General features: G+C 40.8%; 1 protein-coding gene across 1 annotated transcript in view; it reads right to left on the minus strand.

Annotated features, from left to right (window-relative positions):
• fbn2b (fibrillin 2b) overlaps positions 1 to 18190 on the minus strand; it is a 98673-nt gene that overhangs the window by 13856 nt on the left and 66627 nt on the right. Inside the window, exons 22-44 of the mRNA XM_047374437.1 lie at positions 16495 to 16545; positions 16164 to 16289; positions 15849 to 16076; positions 15605 to 15730; positions 15367 to 15495; positions 15136 to 15261; positions 13886 to 14011; positions 13619 to 13741; positions 13386 to 13511; positions 13042 to 13167; positions 11523 to 11645; positions 11236 to 11358; positions 10126 to 10251; positions 9915 to 10037; positions 9441 to 9563; positions 6886 to 7047; positions 6725 to 6793; positions 6500 to 6625; positions 6284 to 6409; positions 6044 to 6193; positions 5859 to 5930; positions 2605 to 2730; positions 1202 to 1327 (exon numbers count right to left, since the gene is read on the minus strand). Coding sequence (XP_047230393.1) covers positions 1202 to 1327; positions 2605 to 2730; positions 5859 to 5930; positions 6044 to 6193; positions 6284 to 6409; positions 6500 to 6625; positions 6725 to 6793; positions 6886 to 7047; positions 9441 to 9563; positions 9915 to 10037; positions 10126 to 10251; positions 11236 to 11358; positions 11523 to 11645; positions 13042 to 13167; positions 13386 to 13511; positions 13619 to 13741; positions 13886 to 14011; positions 15136 to 15261; positions 15367 to 15495; positions 15605 to 15730; positions 15849 to 16076; positions 16164 to 16289; positions 16495 to 16545 — 2862 coding nt within the window. The remainder of the gene's footprint in view (positions 1 to 1201; positions 1328 to 2604; positions 2731 to 5858; positions 5931 to 6043; positions 6194 to 6283; positions 6410 to 6499; positions 6626 to 6724; positions 6794 to 6885; positions 7048 to 9440; positions 9564 to 9914; positions 10038 to 10125; positions 10252 to 11235; positions 11359 to 11522; positions 11646 to 13041; positions 13168 to 13385; positions 13512 to 13618; positions 13742 to 13885; positions 14012 to 15135; positions 15262 to 15366; positions 15496 to 15604; positions 15731 to 15848; positions 16077 to 16163; positions 16290 to 16494; positions 16546 to 18190) is intronic.

Here is an 18190-nt window from a genome sequence, read left to right on the forward strand (position 1 = left end):
TTCAAAATGTACAAATATTCTTTGACAGCATGACTCCGGTGGTGATCAAATTGCATCTGCTAAAGTATCAGATGTGCAGGAGAGTGATACTGGAGCGTTGTTTATCTGAAGAAGCCTGTCCTAAGCTACCGAAATGCAAGGCAAATATGCAATAATGGCGTAAAATGGGGTTAAGTTAAAAAACATTTTATAAGTTCATTTCTCTTTTGTGATTGGTCTGAAAACAATAAATATGCTGATGTGTGAGGAGTGTCCTTATTTTCTTTAATTTAAATTGTAAAACAGGGTCCAATCACCATGCAAATAGTGATGTTTTAAATAGTGGCATATCTTGTGATGAAAAAACATTACTTTCAGTAGGGATTCAAGCACAAAACCTATAAAATAGACTATGAGAAAAGGAAAACATTTAACTTAATTTGAAGTGATACAGATATTATATCATATAACTCATATATAAATAATTATTTATGATAATGGTTGTATATGTTGATTCATTAATTATCTTAAATACCTCTCAGCCTTTTGACTTCACAATAAGTGTCTCATGTTTTTTTGTCCTAAATCCATTAATGGAGCAGCATCAAGCTTTATGTATAGGCTGTTTATGTCAAATTAAAGTGAACAAACCTGCGGTACATCATCATTCCTGAGCAGGTTCTTACTTATTCAAAGAATTACATATTCATGCTACTTGGAGTGTTAGAATTTCTTGTAATATTTTGTAGGTGGTCTAGATGAATAGTTTCCCAAGCCCTGCCCCACTCTCACGTGTTGCTGCGTATTGCTAGTCAGCTGCCTAAAGAAATGTTACAACCATTACTCTTAAAGTAAGGCAACAGTTTTAAAACTATGTTTGGCAAGCAAAGAGCAGCATTTCTGTGAAATAGCCGGCTTTATGGTCATCAAACTAAGCAGATGGCTCAACTAATTAACCAGCTAGTATTAGTTTGTAATATTCATAGTGGTGCTCAAAAAATACTGTTCTACGAAAAGCAAAATTTTACATGTTGAAAATTAATTCTAAATTTAGACATTTTAGCAGAAAGTGATGCTTTACATTATTTAAACTTTTTTGCTTACAGTGATACAGTATTTTTACTCACTTTCATCATACCATGCAAATTTTATACCAGCTCATGCCTATTGGTAATCTGTTAATGTAAACATGGGCTCAGCTATTCAGAGACGCAGGACTCACCCAGACAGGCCCCGCCGGGGGATAGTGTAAAGCCCTGGGAGCACTCGCAGCGGTAGCTGCCTGGAATGTTGATACAGTTTGCATTGCGTTGGCACAGGTTGTCCCCGCTGTTACACTCATCAATATCTGTGATGGAAGTGGACAAGAACAAGCAGTAGACATCAATGATCAGCTGTATAACTCTCTGCTCAGATTTGGCTCTGAGATTGTGTGTAACAGGACAAAAAACATTTTAAAGTTCTAGAGTTCACGAAGCTACTTCTAGGTTCTGACTGACTGATGGTTTTGCCTGGCATGTTTGTCTTTATAAGAATATAATTGATAATAATTAAGGTAGAAATTTACCAGGAGGCTTGTAAACATCCCTTTCAGCCAGAAAGTGAGAGTCACTGCAGCTGCTTGCGTGTATGAGCATGATTTAACCTTGAGTGGGCATATGCTGAGGGATTTTTATTTATCATTGACTTATTTATCCAGTACTGCCAGAGGACAGTTCTTTGTATTATATGTGAAATGCATTATTGCATCTATCTGTTCTGTCAAAACAGGAGTGAAAGTATCAGGAGGTGGAAGCATGTATACAAGGACAATATTATTTAGCTTTTGTTTTCCAAAAAAAAAAAAAAAAAAAGGGGAAACAGGTTTTTAAAAAACTGTGTGAAATAGAAAAAGTAAAGTAACTGATAGCTCAAATGTTCACCCCCCTCAGGTCAGTATTTAGTTCACGCTTTGGCTGCATCCCCAATACTGACTCTATGTGGATGGGTTTTAATCTGGCCCATGTGGACACCGTCGTTCTTCTCAATTCTTCTTTACAAAACAAGTCACGCTCTGTCAGTGAGTTTGGATCTAAACGGTTCTTTTCAAGTCCAGACAAAACGTCTCACTTCAGAACATTCATAAAGTAATCTTTGAACCATTTTCTGTGTAGTTGTTGCTGAAGTTTTGTGGTTATCAATTAGCTTTAGTCACTTTAAATTATATAAAAAAATAATGAAATAATAAAATGTATAAGGCATCATGTTCATTAGCTGTAGAAATAAAGGCTTGAAAACATCAGTCTATGTGTAATTATTCTACATAATTTCAATTAAGTTACTAAAACAAAGGAACTTTTCAATAATTTTCAAATTCATTGAATATAACTGTACTTTTAATTAACTAATGTGATTTATAAAAATCTGTTTTTACTTTGAAATTAAATAATATTTTTTCGTTCTTGTCAAAAAAGCCAACTTACCTTGACCATGATTTCCTTTACAAAAGAACTAAAAGGATGAAGCTTTAAAGGGGGTAATATCCTTTTTATAGGCATTGTATGTTTCTTGGTATTTTGTTCCAAAAAAATTAATAATGCCACAGATGGAAGGATGAAAGAAGGTTATGTCTGAGCTGGGACTAACCTTCACAAATCAGTAGTATGTTGTTGTAACTGAAGCCCATTGGGCATTCACAGCGGAAACTTCCAATCTGGTTGATGCACACTCCGTTGGCACAGATACCAGGGATTTCTCTGCACTCATCAATATCTGTAAAAATAAAACGCAATCAAAAAATAGCATCAACCAACTTTGAAAGTACTCGTACTCGTACTCGTCGTCTTCCGCTTTATCCGGGACCGGGTCGTGGGGGCAGCAGACTCAGCAGAGATGCCCAGACGTCCCTCTCCCCAGACACCTCCAGTTCCTCCAGGGGGAGCCCAAGGCATTCCCAGGCCAGCCGAGAGACATAGTCCCTCCAGCGTGTCCTGGGCCGTCCCCTGGGCCTCCTCCCGGTGGGACGTGCCTGGAACACCTCCCAAGGAAGGCGTCCAGGAGGCATCCGGTATAGATGCCCGAGCCACCTCAACTGGCTCCTCTCGATTTGGAGGAGCAGCGGCTCTACTCCGAGCCCCTCCCGGATGGCCGAGCTCCTCACCCTATCTCTAAGGGAGTGCCCGGCCACCCTACGGAGGAAGCTCATTTCAGCCGCTTGTATCCGGGATCTCGTTCTTTCGGTCATGACCCAAAGTTCATGGCCATAAGTGAGGGTAGGAACGTAGACCGACCAGTAAATTGAGAGCTTTGCTTTTCGGCTCAGCTCTCTCTTCACCACAACGGACCGGCACAGTGCCCCCATTACTGTGGCAGCCGCACCGATCTGTCTGTCGATCTCCCGCTCCATTCTTCCCTCACTCGTGAACAAGACCCCGAGATACTTAAACTCCTCCACTTGAGGCAGGAACTCCCCTCCAACCTGAAGAGGACAAGCCACCCTTTTCCGGTCGAGTACCATGGCCTCGGACTTGGAGGAGCTGATCCTCATCCCAGCCGCTTCACACTCGGCTGCGAACCGCCACAGCGCATGCTGTAGGTCTTGGCTAGAGGGGGCCAGCAGGACCACGTCATCTGCAAAAAGAAGAGACGAAATCCACTGGTCCCCAAACCCGACCCCCTCCGGCCCTTGGCTGCATCTAGATATCCTGTCCATAAAAGTTATGAACAGGACCGGTGACAAAGGGCAGCCCTGCCGGAGTCCAACATGCACTGGGAACAGGTCCGACTTAGTGCAGGCAATGCGGACCAAACTCCTGCTCCGCTCGTACAGGGACCGGATGGCCCCTAGTAAAGGGCCCCCGATTCCATATTCCTGGAGCACCCCCCACAGGGCATCACGAGGGACACAGTCGAATGCCTTCTCCAGGTCCACAAAACACATGTGAACCGGTTGGGCAAACTCCCATGAACCCTTGAGCACCCTGTAGAGGGTGTAGAGCTGGTCCAGTGTTCCACGGCCGGGACGAAAACCACACTGCTCCTCCTGAAGCCGAGGTTCGACTATCGGTCGGACTATCCTCTCCAATACCCTGGCGTAGGCCTTACCAGGGAGGCTGAGGAGTGTGATCCCCCTGTAGTTGGAACACACCCTCCGGTCCCCCTTCTTATGAAGGGGGACCACCACCCCAGTCTGCCAGTCCAGAGGCACTGTCCCCGACCGCCACGCAATGTTGAAGAGACGTGTCAACCATGACAGCCCTACAACATCCAGAGACTTGAGGTACTCAGGGCGGATCTCATTCACCCCCGAAGCCTTGCCACCGCGGAGCTTTTTAACCACCTCGGTGACTTCAACCTGGGTGATGAAAGAGTCCGACCCCGAGTCCCCAGCCTCTGTTTCCACCACGGAATGCGTGATGGCAGGATTGAGGAGATCCTCGAAGTACTCCTTCCACCGCCCGATAATGTCCTCAGTGGAGGTCAGCAGTCTCCCGCCCCCACTATAAACAGTGTTGGCGAAGCACTGCTTCCCCCTCCTGAGGCGACGGACGGTTTGCCAGAATCGCTTCGAGGCCAACCGGTAGTCCTTCTCCATGGCCTCACCGAACTCCTCCCAGGCCCGTGTTTTTGCCTCTGCCACAGCCCGGGCCGCCGCACGCTTGGCCTCACGGTACCCGTCAGACGCCTCAGGAGTCCCACAAGCCAACCACAGCCGATAGGACTCCTTCTTCAGCTTGACAGCATCCCTTACTGCCGGTGTCCACCACCGGGTTCTGGGATTGCCGCCGCGACAGGCACCGCAGACCTTACGGCCACAGCTACGGGCAGCAGCATCGACAATAGATGCGGAGAACATGGTCCACTCGGACTCTATGTCTCCAACATCCCCCGGGATCTGGTCGAAGCTCTCCCGGAGGTGGGAGTTGAATACATCCCTGGCCGAGGGCTCCGCCAGACGTTCCCAGCAGACCCTCACTATGCGCTTGGGCCTGCCAAGTCTGACTGGCTTTCTCCTCCTCCAGCAGATCCAACTCACCACCAGGTGATGATCAGTGGACAGCTCAGCCCCTCTCTTCACCCGAGTGTCCAAAACATGCGGCCGAAGATCTGATGATACGACAACAAAGTCGATCATCGACCTCCTGCCTAGGGAGTCCTGGTGCCAAGTCCACTGATGGACACCCTTATGTTTGAACATGGTGTTCGTTATGGACAATCCGTGACTAGCACAGAAGTCCAATAACAAAACACCACTCGGATTCAGATCGGGGAGGCCATTCCTCCCGATCACGCCTCTCCAGGTGTCACTGTCGTTCCCCACGTGGGCGTTGAAGTCCCCCAGCAGAATAATGGAGTCCCCGGGAGGGGCACTATCCAGCACCCCCGACAGGGACGCCAAGAAGGCCGGGTACTCTGCACTGCCACTCGGCCCGTAAGCTGAAATGATAGTCAGAGACCTCTCCCCAACCCGAAGGTGCAGGGATACGACCCTCTCATCCACTGGGGTAAACCCCAACACGAGACGGCTGAGCTGGGGGGCAACAAGCAAACCCACACCAGCCCGCCGCCTCTCCCCGTGGGCCACTCCAGAGTAGAACAGAGTCCAACCCCTCTCAAGGAGATGGGTTCCAGAGCCCACGCTGTGCGTGGAGGCAAGCCCGACTATTTCTAGTCGATATCTCTCGACCTCCCGCACAAGCTCAGGCTCCTTCCCCCCCAGCGAGGTGACATTCCACGTCCCTAGAGCCAGCCTAAGCATCCGGGGATCAGGTCGCTGAGGTCTCCACCTTCGTCCGCCACCCAATCCTCTTTGCATCTCCTCCTTAGGATCATTTGAGATTACTTTGAAAGTAATCGTTGAATAAGTCAGAGTAATAGCAACTGGATTCACAATGATTTACCGACTGGCTTGCCAGTGTGGATGTCGATGATAAAACCAGGAGCCAGGTTACCACAGAGAGTCCGGTACGCATCTGGAAGAATCAGCACAGAGGAGACTCAGTGACTCTGATGAAACATGTTTATAAAGTCGTCTTCAATCAGCTTATTTAATGAATGTTTTTGGGTTTGTGTTCACTGTGCTCACTGGTAGCAGGAGTAGGACACGGTTCGCACGGCTTATTCCAAGCTTTGCCCACGTTGTAGGCGCAGCAGCACATCTTCTTGGTCATGTTGAACGACAGCTCATTCTCGCACGTGTCGTTGAAGTTGCGGTAGCAAACGCTCTTCCTCATGTCTGCATTATGAGGCAGAAATGAGAATTTTCTAATACACTATAGCACTGTTTGCAGTAAAGCATCTATTTGAGGGAGCCTTTACCACTCACCCATGCAGTTGTTTCCTCCATTGACCTGCATGTATTCAGGTGGGCACACACAGGTGTAGTTGCCGAAAGTATTATAGCAAGTCCCAGGCCCACAAATCCCAAAATGAGCAGTGCATTCATCAATATCTGTAACAAAACAAATAATATTAAAATAAATGAAATTCCTTCAATTGCATTCACTTTGTAATCTCTTTGACATAAAGAATGAGCACATACCTTCACAGATGCGTGTCTCTTCATTCAGATAGTAGCCTGGTGGACACTCACACTGGAAGCTACCAAATGTGTTAATGCAATTTCCACCCTGGCAGAGACCTGGTAGTTCCATGCACTCGTCGATGTCTTAAAGACCAGTCAAATAGAGAAATTAGTGTTTGTCACTTAAGTATTCTCTTTTTGCTAAAATGCATTTCTCAAACAAAAAAAAGCTTTATATTTTACCTTCCAGAAGAACAGTAATGGGGTTGGGTCTGAACCCTTCCCCTCCTGGACAGAGTGTCTTGTATTCGGCTGCAGGGCAGAAACAAACAGTCAATCACCATAACCCTAAAAATGAATGATTAAAGGGGAAATTAGTGGATTTTGGTCCTGGTGATGCGTACAGGAGTTGGATGTAGGGCAGAGTTCGCAAGGGTTTCCCCAAGCTCTTCCATCGGAGCAGCAACAGGAAGCTCGAGTAACACCCACACCGATCTCCACACTGCAGGAGATTCCTCCATCACCCCGGGGAAGGATGTCCAAGAAACAATTACCAACACGGGTATCTGACAGGAGTAAACAGCGCTGTTAGGCCTAAATAAATACTGCAAACGACACAGATTCTAGAATTCCTTCGTTTTGTCTTAAGTAGTTATGAGAAAGGGTATTTTGCACATGCAGTGGATTGCAACACATTCACCTAAGCTGTGGAGCAAGTAAAAAACTATTCTCCCATTTTTAAAAATAAGAAACCATGTTTTTGCACCCCCATTTTTGAAATAAAAATATATATTTGCTCCATTTAAAAAGACACATTGGTTATATCTTAGAATATTAGAAATAACTGCTAAATCACAGTCTGCCTCGCTTTCATTTTTGAGTTGTTTTGGTCCGACTCATCCTATTTGCATCTGTGTACTTTGGAAATAAAATTCCTTCTAATGTGTGTGTGTCGGTCAGATGGTACACAGTAATAGAAAGGGAATGTACATAAGCCAAAGCTGAAGCAACTCGTTAAGAGTCACAATATTATAATGTCTTGACTATGTCACATTCTAGTTTGTATTCATCCCTTTCTGGTGCCAGCCATAAATATCTTTCAAAAATCTTTTGAACTTGTAAAGCTCCACTCTCCCACCTATATGTCCCACTGTTTCCACCCACATCCGCAGTGTCACCACGATATCCCACGGTGTTAGGTATTTTTTTTGTGTTTACCTTGGGAAGACCTGAGTCAAGATCGTGTTTCCAAAATATGCCGGAACCATTTAAAGGGCATACATCATCATATTGTAGAACTAGTTGTATCACCGAATCAGACAGAAAGCAATAAAGAAAAAACTGCAGCACTGATGGTGCTGCGTATTTCTGCCCCTCGAGAAATCTGAACTTATTGTACCACCAGCATCTCAATAACCATTTATTAAGCTAAACCAAGTTTAAAACCCTTGTTGAAAACTACAAGTTGTCTCAAGCATTCAGCTGAGGTTGGCCAGGCTTAGAAAAAATAAAGGTATGAAGGACTGAACTTTCGATCTGTCACTAAAGCAGCATTTTTAACCCTTCTGAGCTAAACCACAAGTACTGACATAGTAGTACTTTGTTTAAAGTTAACAGAGCTCTTCATTAGATGTTAGCTTGGATTGTTATTGCATATTAATCTGAAATATCCAATAATTACTTTATCTTCACTCCCGGGTATTACTTAATTTTGTTGTGAGAACAGCTGCAATCAACACTATTCAGTCCCCACTACAAATTGGGTTTATTTGCAAACTATACAAACTAGTAGCTGTTTGCAGTGCACCAGTCTAGCAAACTATTTAAATATCTTAACACAACTAATATTACAAATTAAACACAAATAGTCTCTCTTAATGACTACAGCAGTCTCAGAATTATTTAATCCCTTCATGACCGGCATCTTTACTTCTTACTAGTACACATTTTTGCTGGTATGACCTGCAGCAAACATGAATCATAGCCAGACAGCAGCTCCCGGCAGTGTTCAGAAGAATCTTAGCCAACCCCTTATGGGGAAAGAACTCTAGTTTATTAATATTCTAGGGTTTGCATGCAGCAGCCATCTTTTTTTTTTAGTAATTCAAGTCAAGAGACTATGACGGCCATTCTAATATCTTCCAGGATGTCCTATTAAACCAAGCCTTGATGGACTTTGAGATATGCTTATGACCATTGCTCTGTATGAAGGTCCTATAATGCCCAAGCGTCACCTTCCTGGCAGATGGCATGACATTTTCACCCAGGATTTCCTGATTCTTGATTGAATCTATCATGCTCTTCATTAAACTGTAGGTTTTCAGGGACAGATGAAGCAAAAAAGCTCCAGAGCATCACTAAGCCACCGCCATGGAGTTCCCACATGGAGCCCTTCTGTATTTAGTACATGGCTTACTATGAAAACTAATACCTCAGTGGTTCCTCTCATCACGTCTTAGTGCAGGTCTTTTAAAATCAGTCAAGGTTTTTTTGGCAACCTGCCTCTTCAGCTGCTGAGTGATTCCTCTTTCTGCCACTAGGTGGCATGCTTTAAATGTGTGAACTGTGCTTCGAACTGTAACTCTAGGAACATGTAAACATGCAATGAAATGCCACCATCAACAGTCCAGGTATTTAACCTGTTCCGTCTTAAGCAATCAAGCCAATATTTAAAACTATTTAGGACGTTTAATCATTTTGAGTGGAGTAGTAATGAGGGCATGTTAGTTGATGAAAAATGTTAGTTTTATTTCACTATTGAAAACTGTTCATGTGTCATTTGTTCATTACAAACTGAGCAATATTTATTTTTGCCAAAAAACATCATTTGCATTTTGAGTTGAATAGACTGCATTTGGTGCTGTTTTAAAGTTAATTCAGCCCTTTCTCATCATATTCAAGATTGCACTTGATGTGGTTGTCCATATTCAAATGTTCTTATTTGCTGGGTGTTACTCACCCACGCAGCCCACTCCAGTGGGGTTAAGCGTAAAGTCAGGTGGACAGTTACACATGTAACTTCCTGGTATGTTCACACAGAGTCCGTTGAGGCAGTTCACATGGACGGCACATTCGTTGATATCTGCAGGACACACAAAGAACACTAATTTTTTTAACGAACAGTTTGCATGAAGAGTACAGATGTTTTTATATTTTTCCCAGTTATCTTTAAAATCTTGCCACAGACCTAATATTTCAGAAAAAAATTAAGAAAGCATCTGCTGTTGGCATAGCAGTTTATAAAAATAAATTCAGCAACTTATCAATTTACTAACAATGACACTGCTTTAAAATGCTTAATACTCATTTTCTTAAAATAGGTCAAAGAACACCACAAGTTTAATTTGAAAAAAGAGCCATGAAGATTAATATCATATATATGAATTCTGAAAATAACCCAGCTCTGTGTACTGTACTTCAGTGTGACCGTTACCAGTGCAGTTGCCTCCACTGCGGTCCAGTTCGTAGCCTTCGTCACAAACACAGCGGAACATTCCTGGAAGGTTCTCACACGTTCCAAACACGCAGATGTTTTGGAAATTACACTCATCGATATCTGCAGTAAAAAACACAAAAACAGGGTTACGCATGCTACACTAATTGAATAGAAAAAACAATTTAGTGTGGCAGAATAAGCGCTGCACCTTCGCAGGCCTTGCTGTCCTCTGTGGGAGTAAAACCCATCTCGCACTCGCAGCGGTAGACGCCAGGAGCGTTTAGACACTGCCCGTTCTCACACAGGTTGACATTGTCTGCACACTCATCCATGTCTGAAACAAAACCATTAAATGCATTATTAAATAATACCCCAAAGCTAACAAGACTTAGGTGAAATATCATTTAATCCTTGAAAAATAAAATACATACTATAACCTTAAAGTATCTTAATAACTTTTACATTGAAGTTTGACCTCAGTTCAAAGAAATTAGATTAGACCACCTTTATTTTTCATCAACAACTGTTTTTCTGTTGAAAATATTCTGTTATATTTGACTCAAGTTGGTTTATCATTCAATTTTTTTCTTACTTGTTTTAAAAAAAATCAAATGTTTTTATAAACTAAACTAAAAGAAAATAGAATGTGAATTGTTTTTACCTTGTCAATAAATAAAAGTGTTTTGTCCTGAAATAATAGAAAAACAAATTTGTCTATTCTCAGCAATAAGGACAGAACTTCATTCACTGTTCAAGTCACTCTTTCTTTGAAAACGCTTGCTGTATTTAGCCATGTTTAATAAATTTATTAAAGCAGATTTAATGCAAACAAAAAAAGCTTTTGGATAAAAGTCACTGGATTAATGTGGCTGTATTTACTATAAAATTAAAGAGAAGCATGGCTATTAAATGACGAATACTTTGTGTTGCAACCATATTCTGTTGTAAGAAGATTTTAATATTTGTAATAATTTTGACCAAATTTAAAATAAAACATCTCCATCTGCATCAACCACCTGCGATAGGCAGGAGAAATATGTATCATTGTGAAGTTGACGTGAGGGGCTGCAAAAAATCAGACCAGGGGCCGTAAATAGTGCACTTCTGACACCCTGACTTAGAACCATAATGCTAAAATGCAACCAGACTTTTGCTATTTAAACAAATCCAGCTTATCAGTTTTTTTTCTAAAACAGAGGTATACTCATCTTTGTGCTCTGTGTACTAAATGTTGAACTTACATTTCCGTTATAGACTAAATAATATTTTACCAAACCTGCTACCTAGTGAGCTTCCAACATCATAGCAGTTTTCCTACCAGAGCATGAAAAGCCATCCCCATTGAAGCCTTCCTTGCATGTACACCTGTGTGATCCAGGTGTGTTGACACATTCTGCATTGAGGTGGCAACTGTGGTCCTCTGAGGCGCATTCATCATAATCTGAAGGGAAAAAAAGGTTGACCAAACAGTTCACCATATTCTTGAGAACAAAAGACAGCTCTAGATAAAATTTGGCAAATAAATTAAATTTAAATGAAATATTTGAGGAATGAATTACCTGATCTACAACTTACAATACACAGGTAATCTGGGTACCTACTCACCCACACATTTGATGCCGTCTCCCACCCAGCCATCTCTGCAGCGACACTTGAAGCTACCGGGCACATTAATGCAAGCAGCGTGCATGTCACAGTTGTGAGCTCCGATCTCACACTCATCAATATCTGGAAAGAAATAAGCAGCAGAAATAATCAGCAGTTATACAGCTGAGGACATAAAGCTGATTTTCCGATTTGATGTAACTTTCTTAAGAACTACTACAAGCACTCTCATCAGTAAAAAGCAGGTTTGAATTTTTTGAAGGTGCCAGGAAAAAACTGAAAACACAGGTGCATCAGAAATGTCAATAAAGGAGATAAACGACTTTATTTGATTCTAAAAACAGAACCACATTCACTACCCTCTTAAGCATCACACACAAAGAAAATATTTTCCTAAATAGAGTGATAAAATGTTTTATGCCACAGAACTACTAACAAAAACAATCTTGATTTTTTTCTCTTATCTATCTGCAACCAACATACCTATTTTTATCATACTTACTGTTGTGTCCCATTAACATCTATGGTATCATTATTACAATAATAATAAAGAAATGATTACTAATATTAGATTTAGTAGATGATGAGAATGTTCGCACAAAGACTTAAGTTTAACTTTGCAATAATGGGAATAATTTTCGTTTTGTTAGTGGTGGGATTAAAAAGTTGCCGCTTAGCATGTCTGCAGCAGCTTCACTTGCTCCAGGATTTTCGTTTTTTAATGGAAATAAGGATGACCTTCGAAAGCGTATGGTAGAAAACAATTCAATTCAGTTTTATTTATATAGCGCCAATTCACGACACATGTTGTCTCAAGGCACTTCACAAAAGTCAGGTACATACATTCCAATTAATCAATTGAACAGTGCAGTCAGATTCAGTTATTTATTCAAATTGGATAAAAAGTGTTTCTATCTAAGGAAACAGATAACTTGTTATGGAAGAGATGCTGCACAACCACCTGCTAAAAAGGCAGCCAGCTAATGCTTCTGATGCTGTGGTGGTTTTCTAAATAAAAACCTAATAATTTAAACTGGAAACGCCCATCTACAAGAACAACAGTTGGTAACCATGGAGACTAAATGCAGGCTGGCGGAGAGACAGAACTGGCCAAGAAACCACACTGCTTTCTTTGGCAACTCTCTCTTCTGCTTAGGTGTGAAGAGATGTAACTGGTACAGTTTGATATCCTAACACGTAAAATAAAACTGCTTTATCAATATTGTCTGAATGAGAGAAACTAATTTTGTTTTATTGTATATTTTTGATGCATGTGAATGGACAATAAACTATGATAAGGAACAGGGGATAAGATAAGATACTTTTTTTTCCATTAAATGAACATATTTTTTTCTTCAGCATCTAGCAAGCCTTGTTACTTGTTTCTTTAACTGTGCAGGCTAGGTCCATTTAAATAATTTCTAAAATGTAGAGCTGAAAAATTGGTTGAACTATTATGTTTTCTTCTTTTTTGTGTGTGTGTGGGTGTGTGTGTGTGTGTGTGTGTGTGTGTGTGTACCTGTGCAGCCTGTGGATCCCTTTTTGACAAAGTATCCCAGCTGACAGTGGCAGATGAATGAGCCCTTAGTGTTCTCACAGTCACCGTGGAGACAGATGTTTGGGTTCAAATCACATTCATTCACATCTGGGCAGACAGGGATGGACAGGGACCAGTTACACAAGTATAGTTTTCTCGACGGGGCTCAGAGTGATATAAAGTGAGTCTGACAGAGAAAGTCCCATAGCTAACTAAACAAAGTCATAACATGTCTGAATCTATATACAGGTCAGGGAGAAAATAAATAATGTGTCAGACAAAAAATAAAATGATGGCAGAAGAACTTTAACGTATTATCCCTTTACCGATACAGGTCCTCATGTCCATAGAAGCCATAAATCCATCGAAACACAGGCAGCGATATTCCCCAGGAATATTGGTGCACTGGCCTCCATCACAGACATCTGGAGTCTCTTCACATTCATCAATATCTTTAAAACAGCAGGGATATTTTTTTTAGCATGTTATATGTAACCACATTAATTGCCAAATATTTCTCATTTAATCTGCAAGTAAAGTATATTCAGCATTTAATTACCTGCACAAGTCCTGAGGTCAGGCATCAGAGCATAGCCCTCGCTACAGCTACACTCATAACTACCCTCCGAGTTGGTGCAGTGAGTCTCACAACCTCCATTCATAATGGTGCACTCGTCAATATCTGGAGGAAGCGGTCATTGTTACATAACAAAATGGGCATACATATCGCAGTCTCAGTGAAAACAGAAAACAAAATGCATAAAGTTAAATGTACTTCAACTTGTATAAAAATGTTATTCAATATCATATCAGATTTTCCTCATACCAACGCAGCCCTGTCTGTCAGGTGTGGCCTGGTAGCCAGTGTTACAGGAGCACTGATAGGTCCCAGGCATGTTGACACACTGCCCGTTTCTGCACAAGTTGTCACTCAGCTGGCATTCATTCATATCTAAATAAGCAAGCAAGTACAAACAGATAAACGTTACTATCTGTAATACTGAAAAATAAGATTTCTTTTACATATTTGCAACCATTTCTGAAGATTTAAGGATTACGGATTAATAAATTTGCAGTAAACCCATTTAGACTTCGTGAATGCCCATATAGCTTTACCTTAATACATTAAAATATCATTGAAAATATAATTTGATTCATTAATTCAGTTCAAAAATATAAACTAGTCTATTCTATAGATTTATAACACAAGAGTGTTATAAATCAGGAGCAAGAATCTATATAAAATTATTCGATAATTATAGCATATAGCTAATAAAAATCTAAAATTCAGTTTCAGATTATTACGTAGGACCAATGAAAAAATTATATCTCATATTGGAATGTTATATTACATCATGTTGTGGTCTTCCACCAAGGAAGTAAAACTGAACCATCAAAGAGGGCCTAAACAGAAAAAAATAAACTAATTTAAAGCCAAAACATTCAAGCATATGATAATAGACATAAAATAACGCAATACAGATAATTATGACAAGGACAGTGATACTCCCAGTCAAAGCATTGGAGCAAACACACAGTAGAACACAGGAACAGAAGAAAAGGAACAACAAAGCTGTCTTTTAAGAAATACAGTGAAGAGAAATCTGCTGTTGGTAATTTATCTCCCAGGAAAAACAAAAATACAAAAACTATACTTATATTGTGGTGAGAAAACACTATTCTTTCTTTCAGTTTCTCTTCTCCTGCAAGTAGACAGTGTATAAACCAGCGTAATATCACTTCCTAAAAGGCTGTATAGAAAACTTTATATTTCTGAGTGGAATGTCGTTCAGCTGAGCTAAAAATAATATGAAACCAGCACATGCTTGTCTGCGAGTTCCAATTGGTTCCTGTACACAGACAAGCCCTAAGGGAACCTGGGCTTCCTTAAAACAGAAGTTTGGGCTTTCTTTAGCTAAAGGTCATAATCAACAACAGTTACTGAAAAAGAAAACAACTGTGATATAAAAAATGTCTATAATATATATTTGGTTCACTTAGAACTTGATTATTGAAATAAATTATGTTGTAATTTATTGAGACACGTCTGTATATTTTGTGTGCATATCCACCAACCTTCGCAGACAGATGCATCATTGCTGAGCACATATCCTGGGGGACATTCACACTCAAAACTTCCTTCTGTGTTCAGGCAGGTTCCTCCGTGGCACAACAGGGGGTTTCTCTCACATTCATCAATGTCTGTTATTAATTAGAAAGCCATAAAAAATGTAAAAAGGTGACAAAAAGAATGAGAAACAAATGCAAAAAAGAGCTCATACAGTATGCTACGGAGTTCAAACTTACCCATGCAGTTTTTCATCATCATGAAGCCACTTTCGTAGCCTTCAAAGCACTCACACTCAAAGCTGCCGGGTGTGTTGACACAGGTACCATGGCCACAAAGGTCAGGGGAGATTCGACACTCATCAATATCTGAAACAAAGCCACACAACATAAAAGGAAAATGTTTTTTGTTTTTGTTTGTTGAAAACATTTTATTCAGTTTATATTAAATTCAGAGCCTCTGCCAGCCAGTTCGTACCTGTGCAGTTCCTCTCCTCAGCTGTGAGGGCAAAACCGTTGTTGCAGCGACACTTGAAACTGCCTATGGTGTTTCTGCAGGCTCCATAAGTACACAGACCACTGAAGACCTTACATTCATTCACATCTATAAAGAAACACATTTACAAAGTGATTATTTACTAATTAAAACTGTCTTTCCATATGAGAACAGTGCAGTTCTACCACAAATTAGCTCCATTAAAAAAACCCAGAATATTAAGTACCTTTGTAGAAGGACCTGCCGGTGAGAATATCTCCTCTGTTAGCAAAGCCACGACCTCTGGGACAGATGGTATTGAACTCGGGCATCCCTTCTTTAGGACACTCCTCACAATCGACCCCCCAAGCAGCACCCACAGAGCAGCAGCACATGTCCACACGGTACCTTCCTGGAAGTGGCTCACCACACTCATCTTCGTGCCATTTCTTATAGCATTGCTCACTGCGCGTGTCTGGAGAGAGTTAACAAAAACAAAATGATGAGGATTTCTGCATTTAGCTTAAAGAAGCTTCGATTTAATCGTCTAAGCTCCTCTTACCCACACATGTGCGACCGGTGCTGTCCAAAGTCAGGCCTGCAGCACACTCGCAGCGGAACGAGCCCTGAGTGTTCACACATCGCCCGTTCGTACACACTCCCGGGAACACTTCACATTCATTAATGTCTGCAGAGAGAAGAATTTTAGAATTACGGTTACACATGAAATACGAGCATAAAACATGCATGCTTCATTCTGCAAAACAAAGGGATCTCACAAAACTGAGGCACATTACCAATGTCTAAAAAAAAGACATCTTCAGAACCATCAGCGGCAACTAAATGGACCACACACAGTCATCACACCTCACTGTGAAATGAAATATACTTACCTTCACAGACAAGGCCCTTCATGCGTGCAAATCCTCGAGAGCAAGCTGTGTCTGAGGAAACAAAATATGTTATACTATTATTTTCTGTATGAATACATTTTCTTTGTTAATAATTACGCATGGATTTACTGTACAACTTTATGTAAGGCGTAAGGATGAATTCAGTGGCAAAACATTTACATGCACTGATCCTTACTGTCCAAGTGGTTTTATTATGCAACTAAATGATTATTTGTTGGTTGGAAAACAGTGAATACTGTTGGGGATCAGCCAGCATTATAGGCAGGACATCTGCCATTTGTTGTCAGTCTCTGTGCTGTGACAGACATAAGATAACATGTAGGGTAACTTTTAACACGTAGGGCTACTTTTAACATGTATGGTAACTTTTTTACATTTGAGGAAATAAGACTGAACTACTAGTGGAAAAACATGCTGAGATTTAGTTATTTTGTTCTGCAGCACTCATTAATCCGAGAAAATGGGATGTGTTACCTTAGACTCACGTCTGATTTACAAAAAAAGATTAAGATAAAGTTTACTTATTGGTTTACCATGGCAGCACTCTAATCTGTAATAATGGTCTTGGCGATACGTCTGCTATGTCCCTTGCACCCTGCCACTGCTCTGGCTACAGCCCAAACTTTGTAGCAGAAATACAAAATCCACAGCTTCTCTGTTAAAATATACAGTGTTATGATCAGGTTTGGTATGTGCTGAGCTTCCCATAAAATGGGGCTCTCAGATGTAAAAAAGCACCCGCATCTCCAAGTTTTGAATGAGCTTGTTGCTTGGAGAGTTTTCCAGGCTTCAGCTAAGTATTTACAGTATTTGTAATGATGTCAAAGAGACGCCCTGGTATCATATTTAGTGTTGAGGCACCCCACTCTGCACAGAAAAGACCCTCACCTGCATCCGCTCATGCTGCTGATGAAAATATTGATAGTGTTTTACCTCCAGTGCAAAGCTTAAACTGATTATTTAGGGCCAGAAACCTCTCCCATATATGTAATAGGAACAATGACAGACCTTTGACTAAAATTCTGGTTCAAATTTGTTTTAGATCTTACGACATTTGAAAGGTCATGGAAGAAGACTTGTATCTCCACACATCTGTTTGAACTGATGATTTTGCAGTTTACCGTTGCACATAAATAGCTTTAAGAAATATTTCTGCGTTTTGTAAATTAACAAGTCTTTCTTTTCAGATGTACATTGAGTTCCTTGAACTTTTCCACTTTGTAGGAGTTAAACCAGTATGTACTGTTAAACTGATCCTTCAGATATCATCAGTAAATGGTCTTGTTTACTAATGGCAAATATGGAAGCCTCGGTAAATAAAACAACAATGCTTTTGTATAATCTTTTTCTTCACTGATAATTTCAGAGCACCCAACGCATAAAGATGAGTATGAATTATTTGCATATTTATTCATTAAAATATTTGTTAAACTATTTTACCAAAGGTAGAGCAATTCAAAGGAAATAACTGAAATCTAGAGCTATACAATATAGTAATTGCACTCATCATCTCATTATAAACGTGAATTATTGCAATTGCAAAAGACTGTTTGGTTGCAACATTTGCTCAGATATAATATTTTATGTGTTATGCATTCATGCTCTGCATATTTATAATATATTTAGCCAGCTGAATGGACTCAGAGGGAAAGACGCTAGAGCTCATGGAGAGGGG

The sequence above is a fragment of the Girardinichthys multiradiatus genome, chromosome 9 (assembly GCF_021462225.1).
Source record: "Girardinichthys multiradiatus isolate DD_20200921_A chromosome 9, DD_fGirMul_XY1, whole genome shotgun sequence".
NCBI classification, from domain to species: Eukaryota; Metazoa; Chordata; class Actinopteri; order Cyprinodontiformes; family Goodeidae; genus Girardinichthys; species Girardinichthys multiradiatus.